Consider the following 22,461-nt stretch of genomic DNA (forward strand, 5'->3'; position numbering starts at 1 on the left):
AAAAAAACAACCAACAACAGCGTGGACTCTAACACAAGGCTTAGGTATGTACCACCGCTGTGGTATTGCAAAGTTTCTTCTTTTAATAAAGAAAAATTTTTCAACAGAAAAATACATAAAACACACACTTCAATGAAACACTGCAGTCATTAAAAACGAAAACTGCAAAGACCTCCAAGCTCCCCAGAAATAGCACGGACAGTGCTAAAGAAAGCAGAATTTAAATGGCAATCATACTACAAAATTAGGCAAAAATGGTGACTAAACACAGGCAAACACCAGATGGGAAATATCTAGAAAAATTACACCCAGAGAATAGGAAAGGTAGAGCAGTAGTTCCAAGTTTGTTTTTATTTCAGCTTTTATGAACATGTTATTACTTGTACAAAAATTCATCCAAGTACCACTCCTATATAAGAGCTTTGTGGATCTTACTCATATTCCCACGTTTTTACACACTATACCTAAAGAATCTGGTCCAAAGCCTAATCTGGCCAGCTGCTAAAAAAGAACCAGACCCATGGCCTGGGTGACTCAGTGGGTTAAACATCTGACTCTTGATTTTGGTTCAGGGCATGATCTCGTGGTTGGTGAGTTGAAACCCACATCAGGCTCCACACTGCTGACAGTGCAGGGGGCCTGCCTGGGATTCTCTCTCTCTCCATCTCTCTCTCTCTCTGCCTCTGTCTCTCAAAATAAATAAATAAACTTAAAAAAAGAAAAGAAAAAGAAGAACCAGAGCAGCTGCTAATGCCCCAGCCCTTGGAGTTAAAGGGAAAAGCAAAGGAATGAGAAAACTCAAAAGTGCTCACCACCCCTCATATTTACACAATACATTATACTTAGCACATCCCTGAGTAACTCAATGGCACTGTAAGCTGGACAAAGATGTCTATCCTTATAACATTATTTCAGTGAAAGCTGTGTCACTTGCCAAGATGGATCTCGGGAGTCCAGTGGCCAGAGTGAGGACAGAATCCAGCCTCCTGCCTGGCTGGGTTGCCCAGAGCAAATCACTCCAGTTCCCCGTATCTTTAAAATCCAGATAATACAAGCCACTTCACCGAACTTCAGTGAAGATTCAATCTGATAAAAGGCAATGATAGTTTCCAAGGGGGGAGTGGAGGTGGGAAAGGGTGACGCCTAAGGTCTTCTCCCATCCCCAAAACCAAGGCTCTGAAGCCAGCTGAGTTCTGACAAAGGCAGAAGGGTCCAGGAGTTCCAGAGCGACCTTGGCACTAAACACATAATAAGTGCTCAAAGAACATCTGATAGGACTAACCCAGCCAGGGAGCCCTCTGTCATCAGCTGATGATTAGGAAGAAAACAAGTCATGAGCTACCTGAACACAAACCCTGGCCCCCAACTGTGAGACTCTACAATGTTTTGCACCGCATACAGATGGTGCATTTAGCACTGTTAAAAACAAAGTATTCTGCGCATTAACTTCAGCTATACTTCAAATATGTTTCTGCATGGTCCTGTTTAAAAACATTCAAAAAGAGAACTGATGGTTACCAGAGGGGAGATGGGGGAGGGATGGGTGAAACAGGTGAAGGGGATTAGTATACTTATCATGAGTGCTGAATAATGTACAGAATTGTTGAATCACAATCCTGTACACATGAAATGAATATAACGCTGTATGTTAACTATAGTGGAATTAATAAAAACTTAAAAAATAAAATAAATTCAGAAACCACTGCTTTCCAAGAAGAAAAGAAAATGGTCCTACTGATATTTTCTTCTCTCTAGCCCTCCTCCACCAGCGTGTATCAGTTCCACTTTGGTGAATAAATCTAGATCTTTGGAAAAACCAAATTCTATCTTAGAGACAAAAAATTCTAAACTGTAGGTCAGAGAAAGTGCTGAAGAGTAAAACAGAAGTCTCAAGAACAGTTTAAGATGAACATGTCTAGACTATTCTATTTGAATGGCTTTATTGACCTTTTTCATTAATTTACGATCATATTCACTGTTTTAAGTCACAGAATTATCTCATGGATTTCTGCTCTTTGTACCTGACCAGATCAGAATGGCTGTGATCGCTGACATTTCTCCTCATCAATGAGAATTCCGTTCTACAGATGGGATGGTCAGAAGTACATCAAAACAAACAAAAAACAAGTGGCCTTTTAAATATGGGACTATTAAAATGGCCAATCGTTATGGGGTCCTTCCAAGAAGTCACAACAATCCCTCTCTGTGAGCAGCTTCTGAAGCTCTGGGCACATATGTTGAGTCAGAGAATCCTAAGGCTACACTTTGTAGCTATGAGGTCAATACCAGAGAAATTCCTCTTTACCCCTTCCACAGCATGCATGACTAGGAGACTATCTAGCTCCGTTTCCTTCTCCAAGAGTCCAACCTGTACCCTACAGCAAGAAGAGAGTAAAAGGACAACACTGACATTCACAACCTCCTGGTTCTTCTGCTAGGAAGCTTAGGCAGTCCCAGCCTGCAGCTCCTGTTTGAGCTGCACTCCAGAGGGCTCTCAGGAAGGGACCACACCCTTGCCTTTACTGGGGCACTACTCCTGTCATTCAACATAAAAACATAAAGACCCAGTGATAGGCCCAATCAGGACTTCAGCCATAGGAGGTGTGGTCCCCGTCAGAGAACATCAAATCTAACGGTGAGGTTGCCAAAAAAGCAGAAAGTAGAAGGGAGTTCAGTTTAAATCAGTGTCTTAGAACATCAGGCCGTAAGCAGCTTTGCTGGAACCCCTTCCAGCTCTGCCCTTTCCAAGGGATGGAAATTATATTTACTGTGTATGTGAGACTAAAAGCCACTGCACACTGTGCTCTAATGCCACGTCAGGCAGTTCATCACACTGCTTCATTCATAAGGCTGGGGACAGGGTAGAGCCACTCGAATTTAGTACCTTGCTGTGCCTGAAATGTTCTTTAAGTGCTCTCACCTACAGTCACCTGCCCACCCTATAGAACTTCCCCACTAATTTAAAGAGACTATAATCTGCTCATGTTTAAATTATGACGAACAGGAACATTTCAACTGGAAAAATCGTCACACATCTTAGTTTGTGATGCCAATTAGGTCTTTAGGAAAGAAAAAAAAAAAACACCTGATCATCTTACGTAAAGTAATTTGTCCTAATTGGTACATAATAGGTCAGATTATAATTTGTGGATTACCCCCACCTGGTAAATAGTTTATTTAACATTTTAGAGCTACCAAAAATTAGTCTCATTATTTGACAATAAAATGTTCACTTCCAAATGGATCTAAGTGGTGGGAGTGTAGTTAGGGCAGAACAACAGGTTTCCATAATCCTATATTATCAAGATAAATTTTCTGATGAAATTCACCTAGGGCTCAAGGCTCCTTCCAGAAAGGGTGAGATCCTAGAGAAAGTAAAGCCTCCTAGAAGCACAAGAGACTAATTATATCATCAAGGCCAGTGAAAAATAAAACAAAAGCAAAAAACTAACCTTATCTCAGTCCTTCTTACTCTTGAGGTCTGTCCTTTCCTTACTTTTAATACCTCCCCTCACTGGGGAAATTTAAAAATAATACCCTCTCATAAACAACATTTTTTTTTCTCAAATGTCTACTTGCAGGAAACCTTGCAGACATCACTAAATGGCCAAAGGGACCAACCATTAGTGGCTCTGCCTCTAATTTGCGCCAGGACTCAGGCAGGTGACAGCAGCCTGCGCTCAGGCACCACTGACTGCTCGGGCAGCCTGGGCGCTGCTGGGTCGCTTCAGTCTCCCAATGCCAAGGCCTGGAGCCCCGCCTCTCTCTCTCTCTCTCTCTCCAAGTCCCAGCACCCAGGTAAAGAGGTAAAATACCACCAGTCTAAGGTAAAGTGGAAATGGTGAGTCAAAGGCACTCACAAAACAAACAAAAAACCGTTACACAAAGCCTCCCCCAACTCTCACAAGCTGCTTCCTTCCCTTTCTAGAAGTTTTATTTTTAGTTCATTTCAAAAAAGTTGGCATTACTTACCTCTGAAAATACTAGGTATGTTCGTTACTAGAAAGGGAAAGCTCTTAAGAAGTAAAACAGGAAACTGAAGCCACGTTCACATTCCCACCACCCAGAGAAACATTTGGGGGTACTCTCAAGTGTGTGTTAATGGAGATTTTTAAAACCTAGTTAGGACCATACTTCATAACTGGGTCCTGCTGTTTACGCTTTGTGATCTTGGGGCTTTTTGTTTTTTAACTTGGCCTCATGACGTTGCCATTTCCCCTTCCAAGTGGTTACGAATTATTCCGTGAAAACAGTTACTAAAGTTCTAGAACAAATACAAGAGCAATTCCTTGTAAATTACACTCCATTATCCGAGTTGAACAGGACCCTCGACTGTTTTCTACAAAACTCACTTGCCTGAAACTTCCTTATTTCTGTGCCAATTCCCGGAGAAAGTGGGAGGCGCGCACCAGAAAGCGCCCCGCACACCCCTCTCCACCCCCGCCTGCACCTCCCTCGAAACGTGTCCACTCCTCAGGCTCTCGGCCCCAGCGGCCCGGCCTGCGACCCCCGGGCACCCACCCGGGAGGGAGGCGAGCGGCACGCGCGGGGACGCCCAGCCTCTCCAGTCCTGGCGGCACAGCGACGACCCCCTGCGCACACCTGCACTGCGCGCCCGCTCCGGCGTTCGCGGGGCTAGGCTGGCCAGATCCACAACGCGGTGGCCCAGGGCCACGTTTCCACCCCGAGGCGGGGAGGAGAGCCGAGAGCAAACGGCAGGCAGGCCGTGATGCGTCCGCGCAGCGGCGGGACCCTCACCTGTGAGCGAGACGCCAGCTCCATTCTTCCCACGCGGGCTGCAGCCTCCTGCTACCACGCGGCCGCGGGAACCTGGCTCGCCACGGGCCCGTCGCCAGCAGAACACCCGCGGCCGCGCAGCCCGCGCGCTGCGCCGGGAGCTCCGGCGGGCTCGGGGAGGGGCGCACTCGGCTCCCGGGACGGGGGAGCTCGCCGCGCCTCCCACCCGGCGCCGCCGCGCTGGGCTGCGAGGCTCGAGTCTCGGACCAAACTTTCGCGACCGGTGAACTTCGCTTCGGCCGCGGCGTGAGAGGAGGCAGCAGACGGGCGCGGCCCCAGGCGGCTGCGGGTGCGGGTGCGCCGGGCTCCCCCCTGCAGCGGCGGGAGGGAGTGGAGCCGTCCGGCCGGGTTTCGCGCGGGAGAAATGAGGGGGCAGTCCCGGCGCAGCCTCCAGCTGGCACGCCCGGCTACGCGCGCCGGATATTTGCACGGCTTATTCCAGGTCCTGCCCTGGAGCACATGCCTCTGTTGCAATCCGTGTCTCTGCTCCAGAAAAGCATTGTAGAGCTACTTCAGAGCTGGTTTTGTTTCGCTGTTGCAAAGGGGCGGGGTTCCGCCGCCTCCCCAAACATTTTCTACAGGGTTCACTTTGCAAACCAGGCATTCCGGGTTGGGGAGCTGCAAAATCCCCTGGAACTTTAGACAGCCTTTGCTACACCATTGTACACGTAGGCCTATAGCCCCACTAGAGATTTCTGGAGGTTAGAAAGCTGATTAACGAATACTGGCTAAGCACGTAGTATGTGTCAGGCACTGTATTAGACCTGGCAACACAAGATTGCACAAAAAACAGGTCCCTGCTCTGTCGGAGCTTCGGGAGCCAGCCACGGGCATGACGACATAAATGCAATATTCATCCAGGTAAGTGTAACAGTAATGTCACAATTAATTTGATTAATAATTTAACAATTCAAATATCATCGATAATGGTGATAATAAATTCAATTATAATGATGCAAATAAAAGTAAATGTGGAGCTATGATAGATGCCAGGAAGGAAAAGGTAAGTGGTACTACGGTGGTTTAAAACAGGGAGACTTAATTTGGCACAGGTCAGGGAAGAATTCTTAAAGTTTAGGTATGAAGAGTGAAGAATTAAGTGGGTGGAGATTGTGGAAGGCTTAAAGTAGGTATTGGGGGAGGGTGATGCATGAAGTTGTCCTCAAATCCTAGCAGGGTTGCTGGGCAGTATTGAGAACCAGTTTAGCACTGTGGTCTTGAGTTCACAGTGGAACACTCTATGCGTGAGACCTTCTGCAGCCCTTCTTGGCTGCTTGGGAATCTGACATTCATCTTTTCTTGGTTGAAGCAGGGAATGAAGTTGGTCAAACATTGCTAAAGCTTGGGGAGAAAACATCTGGGAACTGCCCCCTTTTTCCTACTTTCACTGGTTCAGCAAACATGTCTTATGTGCTCTCCATGTTCCAGACTGTGGGGGAAGAAAGACCAATAAAATCTGGTCTGATTTTTTTAAAAAGTTTTGTTTTCTATTTATTGGGTAAGCTATTCATTATAGCCACTTTCATTTTTATTATGCCCTATCTCCTTAAATCTTGCCAATATTCTTCCAGATTCTTGTTATCCACATTTTTAAATAAGGAGACAGAATCTAAGAAGATACATTAGGGGAAAGGTCCCTGTCACCCTGCTAGTAAATAACAACTGCAGACTGCCAAACTGAAAACCATTCCTTATGCCTCCAAATTCAGCATTCTCTCCGTTATTCTTTACCTTTTCCCTTTGGTTGCCAGGAAACTCAAGAGTGAAATTTATTCCCTTAGAACTTTTTTTTTTTTTTGTATATTTGCTTTCCATGAAACAGTGATCTTATTTTCATCTGTTTCCTTTCATTGTAGGTTGTATCATATCCCTTTTGCAAAAGGGAATATAAATTTGACATAGGTCAGATTTTGCAAAGCACTTAAAGTAACCTAGTTCTTATTTGGAAAACTATAAACAACTGAGCCTTCTTGCTTTAGAGATTTGCTGTAACTAGTCCTTAAGTCTTCAATTGTCAACCCATAAACTTTCTTCCTTTGTCTGGAAAAGCCCATGCACTTCAATAGTACTTAGTAATTGATTCTATAGTGGTGTGTTTGTTGTCCGATTGTGGTTCCATTCTGTTCACAGTTGACCCTTGAACAACCAGGGGGTTAGGGGTATTAAGCCCCACCACAGTCAAAAATCTATGTGTAACTTTTGACTCCCCCAAAACTTAACTACTAATAGCCTACTGTTAATACATATTTTGTATGTTATGTGTATTATACGCTGTATTCTTACAATAAAGTAAGCTACAGAAAAAATGTTAAGAAAATTGTAGGAAGAGAAAATACACTCACAGTACTGTACTGTATTTATCTTTAAAAATCCATGTATAAGTAAACTGTACAGTTCAAACCCACATTTTTCAAGAGTCTACTTACTACTCATTGTTACTTGTGAGCACTGAGTTTCAGCTTGGCACTGCAAGAATGAGAGTCCTTTCCCAGAAGCAATAGTATACATATTGCAACAGAGGAAAAGGAGATGCCATGTTTGTAAATTTCTTTAAGAATCTCTGTCTCCAAGCGCCTGGGTGGCTCAGTCAGTTGAGCGTCCAACTTTGGCTCAGATCATCATCTCCCAGTTCGTGGATTTGAGCCCCACGTCGGGCTCTGGGCTGACAACTCAGAGCCTAGAGCCTTCTTCAGATTCTGTCTCTGTCTCTCTATGCCCCTCCCCCATGCTCGCTTTCGCTCTCTCTCTCTCAAAATTAAGTAAACATTAAATTTAAAAATTAAAAAAAGAATCTGTCTAGAAATCTATGCTTGCTTTTTATATGTTTCCATGAGAGGATTAAAAACTTAGTCTATAGTACCTTCCACGAGGTAGGAAATCTGTGATTAAATGCCATCACACATGCTTCGAATGACATGAAATAGTTGTGATTATTTATCGACCATGACCCACAATTTTTTCTCTGTAAAAAGAGTTCAAACACTTCTCCTCTGCTCTGAAGTAGTGGCTCTGCCCTCCCCACAGAGCTCAGCTTTGGACAAATCCTCAGTGCACCCTTTATAGCCAAGAAGTGTACCAGTTTGGTATTCTGGATAGCCCAGCAAAGAATCTACCTTTGGCAGAAAGCTGGAAGCAATGTGGGTAATATCTGAATACCGCTTAGCATTAATTTTGATCATGAATGAATGAAGTGACAGTTAAACAAGATAACGTCTCCACTTGCTCTCTATGTCTTGGGATCTTGAAAGTCCCATCTCATTGAGATAAGACCTGACCTAGAAAGGAAGACAGCCCTAAATTTGAGACCCTCAGAGATCACATTTCCAAGTTGTTACAGAACAAAAGATCTAAAATTGAGTCTCTTACAGGAGAGTCATCATCTAACCGTGACTGGGTGCCGTTCTGGAAGGTTTTCTTTAATTACAAACTGGTATCCTTTCTTCCGGACTTGGCTTGCCAAGATACTGCTGTCACAGCCAGCTTAAATACATTCTGATAAAAACCATTTGAATGGCTATGGAGAAAAAGACACGAATGACCAATAATCGATGCCTTTATACATTGGGTGCAAAAAAGTACACATCAGGTGAAACTGTAATGCCCATGCTTCTACCAAAAAGTCAATGGTAATAGTGGCATCCATCACAGCAGCTAACTAAATGAACACCGACTGGGCACCAATCCCTGTGCTGAGTTCATCTTTGCAAAGCATTCTCTCATTTAATCTTTCAGCTGTGACAGTTACCCATCTGTTCCTCCAACACAGTCCCGGGAAAATAAATCAAACAATGTTTTCAAAGCGTTTGAGATTTCTTAGAGATGCTATATAAACTCAAAATACGATTAATGCAATCCATATTTCATAGTGTTTTTGCAAAATGTATGTTATTAATAATTTATCCTGTGAACATATAACTATGACTAGGGACTGACAAGAAATGGATGAAAATGAAAACAGATTATCCAATAACTCTTACCTTTCTAAGAACTTATGTGTTATAAAAGGAAATGGTAATGATCCATTTCTAATTAGTGGTACCAACAAAAGTACTGTGGGACATAGTTTTTAAAGAACTAAGGTTTTTTTCACAATTATATAGACACCATTTTAAAAATATAAATATAATTAATAATATAATTATAAAATATCAACATAACGAGTTCAGGAAAAATGTATCTGTAAAACATAACTTTTAAATTCATTCCTCAATGACTAAAAGTCTTAAGACATTTCATTAGTTTTGATATTTTGATTTTTTTCATTAAAAAAATTTTTATGATGTTTACGTATTTTTGAGAGAGAGACAGAGCATGAGCATGAGAGAAAGACACAGAATCTGAAGCAGGCTCCAGGCTCTGAGCTGTCAGCACAAAGCTCGATGTGGGGCTCAAAAACTCACAAACTGTGAAATCGTGACCTAAGCGGAAATCACGCACTTAACCAACTGAGCCACCCAGGTGCCCCCAGAGTATTTTTTAAAACAGGGTTTTAATTTCTATTTTGTCCAAGCTAAAATACCAACTATCCAGTATTTCAAAAAAGAATTTCAAAGTATCACTATTCATTCCAATATGAAGGAAACTTTATTGCTTCAGGTAAGGCCCATAATCTCATTTATTTGCTAAACCTATTCAGCATCTGGCAAGCAATAATAGAAAATTTTGCAGAATTAAATGGAAAATTTGGGATCAGAAATGTAAAATTTCTCTAAATACTTTGCCCTACAAATATTCTGTATTAAAACTATATATCGATATCGATATCGTCTCCAGACTTTGGAATTTCCAAAGTTATTACAGATTTATCTTTTTTACTGGCAATAATCAAGTATTCATGCTGGTGGTAAGGGTAGATCACATTTGTGGTAGAAAATCCCCAGAATTAGGGCACCCCTGGGTGGCTCAGTTGGTTGAGTGTCCAACTTCGGGTCAGGTCATGATTACACAGTTGGGTTTGTGAATTCGAGCCCAGCATTGGGCTGTCTGCTGTTAGGGCAGAGCCTGCTTCAGATCCTCTGTCCCCACCCCACGCCTGTTCTTTCTCTCTCTCTCTCATTCAAAAATAAACAAACATTAAAAAAAAACGAAGAAGAAGGGTGCCTGGGTGGCTCAGTCGGTTAAGCGTCTGACTTCAGCTCAGATCATGATCTCACGGTCTGTGAGTTTGAGCCCTGCATCAGGCTCTGTGCTGACAGCTCAGAGCCTGGAGCCTGCCTCAGATTCTGTGTCTCCCCCTCTCTCTGCCCCTCCCATGCTCATGCTGTCTCTGTTTCTCAATAATAAATAAACATTAAAAAAAAATTTTTTTTCAAAAAGAAAAGAAAATCCACAGACTTGGACGATTATGGGTTCATTTATTGTTCATTTATTCCCTTAAACTCCCAGGTGATTTTATTAGCATGTATGTTTGAGAGCCATCGCTCTTACCTAGCTCAGTGGTTTGCAAAGTGGGATCCTAAGACCAGCAGTATCAGCATCTCCTGGAAAAAACATTCAAATTCTTGAGCAGGTATGTCTGCATTCTTTACAAGAGTCTTCCCCCAGCACACATACCTATCTTTCTTCTTCCAAATCTATACCCTTTCTGGACTTGAATGTGGCTAAACTGTCCCAGATAAGATTACTCTTGGCTGATAATCTGATCACCATGCCTTCCACAGCTTTCAGCTCTGACCTGCTTATCACATGCGGATTCGTTTATAGCTTTTGAGTCCAAATGAGCTCCTGACCTTGCTAACTGTCGTACCAGGAAATTTCTGACAGCATAAAACTCAAGGTCTAATCTTAAGACTATGTAATGAAACTGATAACCATAAATTCCAAGTTGGACTCAGGAAATGGTGTGCAACAGGACTTGGGCATTTCTGTTATTTCCAGAGCAAATCATATCTGTATAGGAAATATGGACAGGAAGTCATCCACTATGAAAGCGTGTTAAATGTGGCGTGTTACAGAGTGTCATTTTGCATGCACAGCCTTATCACACTCCTCTTGTAAACAGGAGGTGGGCTGCTTCAATCAGACACTGACCAAGTAAACAGAAATGTTGTTTTCAGTCTTTTCTTTAAGAAAGGCAACATTCCAGCTCCCCTGCCTCTTTACTAAAATTGCTGCCACTCTATCTTTCCTCACCACTTTCTTTCCAAACACTCTAAAACTGTCCAGCATTTTATATAAGAGTTTGTAGTTCTGTAAGGGCCCAGGAAAGGCTGAGAGGATTTCTTATGTAAGAAGTTTTTGCCATTGGTTAGGAAAGCTGGGGTATGTGATGGCCCAGACAGAATCTCTTATACTTGAAACATACTTCCCAAAACAGGAAGAAAAGCAAAACAGTCAGACGGGAACTGAGACAATACTAAACGTAATATACAGAATTATATTTTCAGAAACTGCTCGTGTTCTATTGACTATTAGTGCCTGGGATGATATTCATAGCCTAAAACTCATGTTCTGAGAGAAGGTAAATCAGTGCCTACATTACAACCAAAAGGGAATTTACGCACAAGGTCGAAAGAAAAAGCCAGTGCAAGCAAACCATTTATTTGACGCAGTAACTTTAACTTTTGCTTTCTTCTCTTCCTTAAAAAAACAAAACAAAAAAAAAGGCAAACTAAACTATTGGAATAGGCTAGGCAAGAGGCTAGTATCAGCAGTTACTGAAGTTTATTAACTTCTGGTTAAAACTGTAACTGCTTTGGGCGCCTGGGTGGCTCAGTCGGTTAAGCGTCCGACTTCAACTCAGGTCACGATCTCAGGGTCCGTGAGTTCGAGCCCCGCATCGGGCTCTGGGCTGATGGCTCAGAGCCTGGAGCCTGCTTCCGATTCTGTGTCTCCCTCTCTCTCTGCCCCTCCCCCGTTCATGCTCTCTCTCTGTCTCAAAAATAAATAAACAAAAAATTTAAAAATAAAACTGTAACTGCTTAAAAGTATTTAAGTATCTTCAAAACTCATGAAATCATTTAAAGGAAACCTTGGAGATGAGCAAAAATGGTTGTGCTGACAGCTTCTGCTTCAGCATCTGGATCTCCATTCCCTCCAGCAATACGACTGCTGTGCACCATCACTAATGCACATTTCAGCTGGCATCTGGTAGCCTTTGTAGACCTCTAAGCTTCAGAAGCCCCTTTGCCCCCCTTAGACTGCAAATAAAGACATAGCTGTGGTTTTGTGGCAAACAACCCATCTTTAAGCAGCTTGTTTTTTCATTTTGTAAAAAATAGATTTTCTTTCTCTCCTGGGACCCACATAGAGTTGAAATACACCACCAGAAGTATCATTTTCAGTTGCATGTTTAAGTTTTTAAAAATTTTTAAGCTTTATTTATTTTTGAGAGAGACAGAGACAGAGACAGAGCGTGAGTGGGGGAGGAGCAGTGAGACACAGAATCAGAAGCAGGCTCCAGGCTCTGAGCTGTCAGCACGGAGCCCTACTACGCGGGGCTTAAACTCATAAACCATGAGATCATGACCTGAGCCTAACTCAGACACCCAACGGACTGAGCCACCCAGGTGCCCCTGATTGCATATTTTAAATTGAGATCATTGTAGATTCACATGCAGTTATAAGAAATAATGCAGAGAAATTCTGTGTGCATTTTGCCCGGGTTCCCCCAATAGCAACATTTTTGGAAATTACAATAAGGTGTCATGCAGGATATTGATACAATTTACCAATCCAATTTAGATTCCTCCCATGTGACTTGCAAGTGTGTGTGCATGTGTGTCCAGCATTTAGTTCCATACAATGTTATCACACACATAGCTTTGTGCCTGCAACTCAGTAGTCAAGATACTGGACATTCCAACCTCACAAGACCCCTCCTGTTTCCCTTTTATAACCACACCCACCACTCTGCTATTTACTCCTTCCTTTCCTGAACCCCTGGTAACCGTTGATCTGCTCTTTGTTTATAACATTTTATAATTTCAAAACTGGTAGGGGCACCTGGCTGGCTGAGTTGGTAGAGCATGTGATTCTTCATCTAGGGATCATGAGTTTGAGCCCCACATTGGACAAGGAGCCTACTTTTTAAAAACCACTATATATACCCAAGGGATACAGGAGTACTGATGCATAGGGGCACTTGTACCCCAATGTTTATAGCAGCACTCTCAACAATAGCCAAATTATGGAAAGAGCCTAAATGTCCATCAACTGATGAATGGATAAAGAAATTGTGGTTTATATATACAATGGAGTACTACGTGGCAATGAGAAAGAATGAAATATGGCCCTTTGTAGCAACGTGGATGGAACTGGAGAGTGTGATGCTAAGTGAAATAAGCCATACAGAGAAAGACAGATACCATATGGTTTCACTCTTATGTGGATCCTGAGAAACTTAACAGAAACCCATGGGGGAGAGGAAGGAAAAAAAAAAAAAAAGAGGTTAGAGTGGGAGAGAGCCAAAGCATAAGAGACTGTTAAAAACTGAGAACAAACTGAGGGTTGATGGGGGGTGGGAGGAAGAGGAGGGTGGGTGATGGGTATTGAGGAGGGCACCTTTTGGGATGAGCACTCGTGTTGTATGGAAACCAATTTGACAATAAACTTCATATATTGAAAAAAAATAAAACACACAATACTAGATATAAAAATAAAAAATAAAATAAATAAATAAAAACCGCTATATAACCTTTTAGAGAATACTATGTGACCCTTTGGAATTGGCTTTGTATTTTCATTTTTTTATTTTTTAAAGTTTATTTATTTATTTTGAGAGAGAGAAAGCACGAGTGCACCAGCAAGAGAGGGGCAGAGGGAGAGAGGGAGAAAGTGAGAGAAAGAGAGAATCTCAAGCAGGCTCTGTGATCAGCTCAGAACCCAACGCGGCGCTCAATTCCCCCGACCCTGGGCTCATAACCTGAGCCTAAATAGGAGTCAGATGTTCAACCGACTGAGCCACCCAGGTGTCCCTTGGAATTGGCTTTTTAAAGTCAGCATAATTCTCTGGAGATTCATCCAAGTAGTTGTATTTATCAGGTCAACTCTTCCTGTTTATTGCTGAGTAGTCACGATGTGTATGTACCACAGGTTTTAACCATCACCTGTGGAAGGACACTTGGGTTGATTCTAGTTTGGGGGGTATTACAGATAAGGCTGCTATGAACATTTGTGTGAAGGTAGTCTTCATTTCTTTGGAATAAAGAGTGCACTGACTGAATCATATGGTAGTTGCAAGTTAGTTCCAGATGAAATTGCCAAATTTTCCCAGACTGGCTCTACCATTTCACATTCCCAGCAGCAACGTGGTGAGCGATCCAATCTCGCCTCCTGGATTGGGTTCGACTCCAGACGCGTCTTCTCCTGTATTTGTTGTTGTTACTGTTTCTTATTTTAACCATTCTGAGAGATGTGTAGTGATAACTCAGTGTGGTTTTCATTTGCATTTCCCTGATGGCTAATAACATAGAACATCTTTTCATGTGCTTATTTACCATCTTGATTTCCTCTTTGATAAAACGTCTTTTTTCTTTTCACCCTTTTTATAATTGGATTGTTTCTTCACCGTTGAATTTTGAAAATTCTTTTTACGTTCTCAATATTAGCCCTTTGTCAGATATGTGTCTACAAATATTTTCTACCAGTCTTTAGTGGGTCTTTTCATCTTCTTCACAGATGATTTCACCAAGCAAAAGTTTTTAGTTTTGATGAGATTCAATTTACCACTTTTTCCCCCCCGAAACAGTTATAATTTTACATTTTATATTTCAGTCTATGATCCATTTTGTGTTTCTTTTTTTTAAGATGTGAGATTTAGGTCAAGTTTTATATTTTCCCCCCATGTCCAGTTGCTTTAAGCAGCGTTTGATGAAACGGCTATCCCTCCCGCATTGAATAACTTTTGTACCTTTGTTGAAAGTCAGGTGAGCATGTCTGTGTGGGGCCACTATTTGGTTCTCTATTCTGTTCCCTTAATACCTCTGAATCAGTATCACACCGTCTTCATTACTGTAGCTGTATAGTTAAGACCGCAGGATCAGATGGAGTAATTCTTCCTACTTTATCTCTCTTTGTAAAGATTATTTTAGCTACTCTGGGTCAATGCTTTTCCCTATAAATTTAAGAAAAAGCTTGCCTATATCTACATAAAGACTTGCTAGAATTTTGATAGGAAATGTATTAAGCCTATAGATTAACTGGAGGAGAATTAACATCATTACAATATTGAGTCTTCCAATCCATGATCAAGTTATGTCTCTCCATTTATTTATGTCTTTTTTGATTTCTTCTATCAGAATTTGTTATTTTCAGCATATAGATGCTATTCATGTTTTTTTTTTTTTAATTTTTTTAATGTTTTAAAGCTGTCAGCACAGAGCCTGACGTGGGGCTCGGGCCCACAGACCGTGAGATCATGACCTGAGCCGAAGTTGGATGCCTAACCGACTGAGCCACCCAGGTGCCCCAATGCTATACATGTTTTAAGTGCATACATAAGTATTCATTTTCTTTGGAGCAATTATAAATAGTATTTTTACAATGATGTTGCAAATTATTTTTAATTTCAGCTTCTGTATATTAACTGTTCCTATATAGAAATGCAATCAATTTTTGTACGTTGTTCTTTTATCCTGTGACCTATCTGAACTTACTTATTACTCCTAGGAGGTTTTGGGAAATTCTTAGAGATTTTCTACATAGACAATCATGTCACCTGCAAATAGAGACCATTTTATTGCCTCCTTTCTAAATAATATGCCTTTTATTTCTTTTTATTTTTTAATGTTTATGTATTTATTTTTGAGAGAGAGAACAAGCATGGGAGGGGCAGAGAGAGGGAGACACAGAATCTGAAGCAGGCTCCAGGCTCTGACCTGTCAGCACAGTGCCTGATGCAGGACTTGAATTCATGAACCGTGAGATCATGAGCTAAGCCAAAGTCAGATGCTTAACCGACTGAGCCACCCAGGTGCTCCTATGCCTTTTTTTTTTTTTTCTTGCCTTACTGAGTGGCTAGATCCCCCAGTACAATATTGAATAAAAGTAAAAGAATTGTTTAAAATGTTTAATTTTCTAATTTTTTAAATCAGTTTTTTAAATATTTTTTTAATGTTTATTTATTTTTGAGGGAGAGAGCGAACAAGCATGAGCAGGGGAGGGGCAGAGAGAGGGGGCCATACAGAGGATCTGAAACAGGCTCTGTGCTGACAGCTGTGAACCTGATGTGGCCGCTTGAACTCACAAACTGTGAGATCACGACCTGAGCCGAAGTCAGAAGCTCAACTGACTGAGGCACCCAGGCGCCCCATAACTTTATTGTTTTAGCTGCAGGTTCTGGCAAATAGCAAAATTCGTCTGCAGCTTTCTCTCTTTCTACCCTCTCCCTCCTCCTGATGACTAGAACATCTGGCCCATGCATATTATTCAAAATGTCTGATTGTAGTCAACAGATGTGATTTTCAAAAACAAAAAGAATAGTAAAAGTTTAGCATTTCTCTTGGGGATTAGTGAGCAACGTTTTATATTTTTTCATCATGGCAGCATCGTGTGAGGCAGCTAAAAAATGGCACATTTTTTTGTTGGATGCTATGGACTTGATGCCCCCCCCCCCAAATTTATATGTTGAAGCCTTACCTCCAATGTGACTGTATCTGAAGATAAGGTCTTTAGGGGGTAATTAAAGTTGAGTGAAGTCAGAAGAGTGGGGCCCTCTTCCCAGATAACTATCGGCTTTATAAAAAGAGGAAGACATCTCTCCCTCTCCCTGCCATGTGGGCACATGGAGAAAAAGGCAACTGTCTCCAAGCCAGAGGAGAGCTCTCACCAGACACTGAATCAGGTGGCACCTTGATCTCGTACTTCCCAAACGCTACAATTCTGAGACAATAAATACCTATCGCTTAAGCCACCCAGTCTATGCTATTTTGTTATGGCAACCTGAGCTGACTGATACATTGGATGTGTGCCAGTGATACCCAAGGGGAAAAGCCCTCGCTATGCTTGGCCAGCCCACGCTACATAAGAAAGCAATGGTGGTACGTCTTGTCCTAAGGTCCTAGGGAAGAAAGCAAAGGAAGTGTGATTCAGTTTTTATGCTCGAGATCTCATTATCAGCAGCAGGAGAGATTGCTAGGGTTCCCACAATGTTTCATGACAACTAAGTGGAACACTCTACCTTGATCAGGGAATGCTTCCCAATATGGAGGTAGCATGAACCCTGTAAAAACAGAGGTCCACACAGACCAGCAAGCCCAGGGATACCTCGAGGGGTGGTTCTCGGGTTAGCATGCCTCGGAACCACCTGAGGTGCTTGTTCGAATTGCAGATACCTGCCCTACCCTTCCAGATGTGGATTCAGTAGGTCCAGCATTAGGACGAACAACTATGCCAGTTTGCACGGTACTGTCCTGGTTTCACTAAAACCACGCTGCTCGGGAAACACCTTAGTTCTGGGTTTAGGTGCTGGAATCTGCCCATTTAACAAGCATTATAGTAAATTTGGATGTGAATAATCTTCAGACTATCCTTTGAGAAATGCTGACCTGGAGAGTTGATGTTAACTTACAATTTTTATCAGGTGGAAGGAGAAGATGTTATAAAGAGCACCTGTGAAAAGAACTTGCTGGATTTTAAGCATATTCACTTTTAAGCCCATATTGTGGATGGGAAGATGACAACTTACATATTTCAGTAAACAACACCCACCAGACTTGAGCACCTAATGCCCTCCTTTTGCCAGTGCCCAATTTGTGACATTCATGGTAACTTTTGCTTCTGAAACACTGCTTTGCTTTTCCCCCTTACTGCAGACATCATTCTTGTTGACTTTGACATCTAGGTGTCCTGCTTCTTGACTTCCTCACATTCTGTATCAATCAAAGTCCAGTCAAGAAACAGGAATGATGGCAGTAATTTGCACAGAGAGAATTTAATGTGAAGAATTGTTAGCTAGGTATAAAATTCTTAGCAAGGTAACTGAAAGGGTAAATTGAGAATACTAAGTTATTGCTGCCATAGGCAGCGACCATCCCTAGGGCTGGGTGGAGGAAAGGGAGGAGGCCGGGATTATCAAGTAGACAGTGAGAAGAGGGCCTGGAGAGTGGAAACCCACGCCTCTGAGGAGCAGTCTGCTCCGTGGTGCTGGTGTTTCTGAGATGGGCTCCAGAAAGCCGGTGCTACAAGGGTTGGGAAAACACAAACTGGACCCCTTGGCTGCTGTGGGAAGGAACTGCTGCCTGGGTGAAGAAGCATGGCTGGGGTAAAATGGACAGAAATGGGAAACAGGAAGGAGCAGGCCCCTTCTTCCTCCTCCAGCCCTACAGTCTCACTCTGGACTCCCCCACGGGCACAGCATAACAGGGAGCCATGGTGGAAAAGCACAAGTGAGTTGCAAAGTTCCAGCCCTACTATCACAAGGGAAAGTACAGAAAACGAGCTTGGAGGTAAGAGACGAGGGTGTAACAATGGGTGCATCTCCTCTGACATTTTCTTCCACCTCACCTTCATTGGTCTCTCCCATGATCATATGCTAGAGATTGTCACCACTGATATCTGCATTACCTCTGGAACAATAATCCCAAGCATCTCACTCTCTGACAGTTTACTGCCATACCTAAGGCTCACCGGCTGTAATATTGTTGTTCCAACATCACTTTGACCTCATTAAGACCTCCGATCCGTTGACACTTGATAGACATTCACCACTGAGCTTTTTCCAGCTGCACTTTCCTCCTTCAACAGCTTGGATTCCATGTTATGATAAGCACTTCCTTACCCTTAAATCCCTGAATTTTCTCTCCTTGTGTACTACTTGCCCATCAGAATGCCATATCTAGTTAAGTCCAAACAATCCAACCAGTTCATGCCTGCACCAAAGCAGCTGACCATAGACTATTTTCACTTTAATTGACCATAAGTTTTGAACAGACTCTCAATATTCCTCAACAATTTGACTGTATCTTCCTTGTGGGTTTACTTCTCTCCCTTCCCAAGTAAAATGTCACATTTTACAATTTCTCTTTTTCCCCCAGTCTCATTCACTCTACCTCTCTCCCCATCACTGCCAGCACTGACCTGCTCTTTCATTTAATGGCAAAACCAGAAACAATCATTGGGTAGGGCTCCCTCAACTTTCTGTCACTGGATAGACCAACCTGACTGTATCTGAGCCTATACTATTTGCTTTTCTTCTTGCAAAATGGGTGATGTGACTGTTGCTAACAAGGATCACCCCTTCTGTTTGGGCTCTGGCTTTCATCTCCTCTCTTCTTCCCAAGGACTTCACTCCTGCAACTATCATCTCCTAATTTCCTGGAATCAGCTTTTCCCTCTCTATTGGATTCTTCTCTATGGCTTATGAAAAGCCTCACAACTTGAAAGAAAGAAGGAAAGAAAGAAAAAGAGGGGAGGAGAGAGAGAAGAGAAGATGAAAGAAAGAAAGAAACAAAGAAACAAAGAAAGAAAAAGAATCTTCGAATTCACAAAGCCCTTTCAGCTACTAATCCATGTCCTCCGCTTGACAACAAAATGTTCTGGAAGTACCTGTGGTACCTATCTTTATTTCCATATGTCCTACTCTCTCCAGAACCCAAATTATTTGGGTTTCTATCAGCATTAACAAAGACATGTGTTGCCAATAATGATGGTCATTTCTCTTTTTTTAATACTCAAAACAATTTTTTTAACGTTTATTGATTTTTGAGAGAGATGGAGCCTGAGCAGGGGAGAGGCAGAGAGAGAGGGAGACATAGAATCTGAAGCAGGCTCCAGGCTCTGAGCTGTCAGTACACAGCCCAATGTGGGGCTTGAACCCACAAACTGTGAGATTATGACCTGAACTAAAGTTGGACGCTTAACCAACTAAGCAACCCAGGTGTCTCTCTCTCTCTTTTTTAATGTTTATTTATTGTTGAGAGAGAGAGAGAGAGAGAGAGAGAGAGAGCAAGCACACACGCACACTGTCAGCGCGGAGCCCGACGCAGGGTTTGAACTCACAAACCGTGGGATCATGACCTGAACCTCAATCAGGGGCCGGAAACTTAACCAACTGAGCCACCCATGGGCCCCTCTGTCTTATCATTCATGACCTCTCAGTGGCAACAGATTCAGGTGGCCGCATGACTTCTCTCAGTTTCTGAGACATTGGGTCCTCTGGTTCTTCTATCCAACTGGCGACTCTGGCTGAGTCTCCTTTGCTGACCCCCTCTCTTTCAGTTCCACCTCTAAATGTTGGAATGCCCAGAGCGCGATCCTGGGACCACTTCCCTCATCTGTTTCCAGCTCTTTCTCTCTAATCAGCCTCGTCCAGTGACTCCTGATTTAAATATTCAGTTGTCTGTTTTTCCATCTCCACCTGGATTGTTTTCTTCAAGTTTCATTTTCCAATTGTTTGTTGCTAGTATATACAAGTACAAATGATTTTTGTAGATTGACTATTTCCTGAGATCTTACTAAATTCACTTATTCTAGGAGTTTTTTTGTAAGATTCCATTGGACTTTCTATCAGGACAATCATGGCATCTGTAAATAACCACACATCTGTTCTTTCTTACCAATCTTTATGATGTACCTGACAAGTAATGACAAAAAGGAAACTGGTATAGCATGATTAATAAAAGATAAAAAAGATGAGCTCCTTCACCCTGGAGACCTTGTAGGAATATGGTCCTTAGATGTCAGCTGACAGGCCACTTCCTTGGAGAACTTTCCTGACCCCAACACCAGTGTCCATCTGTAAAATGGAGCAGCAGTAATACTAACCTCTATGAGTCAGGTAGGGCTTCTGTAACAAAATACCACCGACTGGCTGACTCAACAGACATTTATTTTCTCATAGTTCTAGAGACTACAAGTCCCAAATCAATTTCTTTTGTCAGGTGTGCCTTTTTTCTGAGTCCCCTCTCCCTGATTTGCAGATGGCTTTTTCCTCTCTGTGCCTTCACATGGTCTTTCCTTTGAGTATGTACATGTCTTGCCCTAATCTCTTCTTTTTATAAGGACACCTGGCATGTTGGATGAGGGCCCACCATATGACCGCATTTTGCTCTAATTACCTCCTTAAAGGCCCATCTCCAATTATAGTTACACTTTGAGGTACTAAGAGAGGGTTAGGATTTCAACATATGAATCTTGAGGTAGGAGGATACAGTTCAGTCCATAACAAGCACCATAGGGATTAAGAGAGATTATGTATTAATAAATGGGAAAATCCTTTAAGCATGTAAAATAATTATGTTTTTGCATACCTGCCAAAATAATCTCAAATATAAAAAAAAATCTATGGGAATTCAAGCTGGTGCAGCCACTCTAGAAAACAGTATGGAGGTTCCTCAAAAAACTAAAAATAGAACTACCCTACAACCCAGCAATTGCACTACTAGGCATTTATCCAAGGGATACAGGTGTGCTGTTTCGAAGGGACACATGCACCCCAATGTTTATAGCAGCACTATCAACAATCGCCAAAGTATAGAAAGAGCCCAAATGTCCATCGATGGATGAATGGATAAAGAAGATGTGGTATATATATGCAATGGAGTATTACTCGGCAATCAAAAAGAATGAAATCTTGCCATTTGCAACTACATGGATGAAACTGGAGGGTATTATGCTAAGCGAAATTAGTCAGAGAAAGACAAGTATCATATGACTTCACTCATATGACAACTTTAAGAGACAAAACAGATGAACATAAGGGAAGGGAGGCAAAAATAATATAAAAACAGGGAGGGGGACAAAACAGAAGAGACTCATAAATATGGAGAACAAACTGAGTGTTACTGGAAGGAGTGTGGGAGGGGGGATGGGCTAAGTGGGTAAGGGGCACTGAAATTATTGTTGCACTATATGCTAACTAATCTGGATGTAAATTTTAAAAAATTAAAAAAACAAAAACCAAAAAAACTATGGGTTATGGGTGCCTGAGTGGCTCAGTTGGTTAAGCATCTGACTTCGGCTCAGGTCACAATCTCATGGTTCGTGACTTCGAGCCCCGCATTGGGCTCTGTGCTGACAGCTCAGAGCCTGGAGCCTGCTTCAGATTCTGTGTCTTCCTCTCTCTGCCCCTTCCCCGATAATGCTCTGTCTCTCTCCCTCTCTCCCTCTCTCTCTCAAAAATAAACAAACATTAAAAAAAAAATTTAATCTAAGAATTATAAAGAGAAATTAACAAATCCATAATGCTGATGTGAGAGACTTTAAATGTATCTATCTCCTGGCAAATTTTTTATCCAGCTTACCAATATTTTAGGAAGGATATAGAACACCCATACATACAACTGATAGGATTCATAAATCCTCAAACACATTCAAAAATGGACTATGAGGAGGCAATAAGCAATATCAGATATTTGCAGCATCAAAATCACACCTGTCATGTTCTCTAATCTCAACACAAAATAAATTATAAATCAAAAATAGAAAGATAAAGAAACTCAAACCAAACAAATAAAATTTGCTTCTGAGTAACGTGCAGGTTCAAAGGAAATAAAATACAAAATATGAAATAGTGCCAAGAAATATTCAAAGTGCTTCCAATCACAACTTGAGAATACAGATAAAGACAAATTGGGGGCAAAGGTATAGCCTTAAATTAAAAAGCATTAGAATATAAGACTTATTGAACATAAATGAGCTAAGCATTCAGCTGAGACTTCAAAAAAGAAAGAGTACCATTAACTCAAAGAAAATAGAAGAAAATAATAATGATAAAAATGACAACGA

At 41.9% G+C, this 22,461-nt stretch overlaps 1 protein-coding gene across 1 annotated transcript in view; it reads right to left on the reverse strand.

The window, feature by feature from the left end:
* The window catches only part of CDCA7L (cell division cycle associated 7 like), a 38,940-nt gene extending 33,676 nt beyond the window's left edge, over nucleotides 1-5,264 (reverse strand). The window contains exon 1 of the mRNA XM_042919910.1: nucleotides 4,759-5,264. Within this exon, the coding sequence (XP_042775844.1) occupies nucleotides 4,759-4,782 (24 nt within the window). The 5' untranslated portion in view covers nucleotides 4,783-5,264. The remainder of the gene's footprint in view (nucleotides 1-4,758) is intronic.
* Nucleotides 5,265-22,461: the final 17,197 nt, after the last annotated feature.

This window comes from Panthera leo, chromosome A2 (assembly GCF_018350215.1).
Source record: "Panthera leo isolate Ple1 chromosome A2, P.leo_Ple1_pat1.1, whole genome shotgun sequence".
Classification (NCBI taxonomy): Eukaryota; Metazoa; Chordata; class Mammalia; order Carnivora; family Felidae; genus Panthera; species Panthera leo.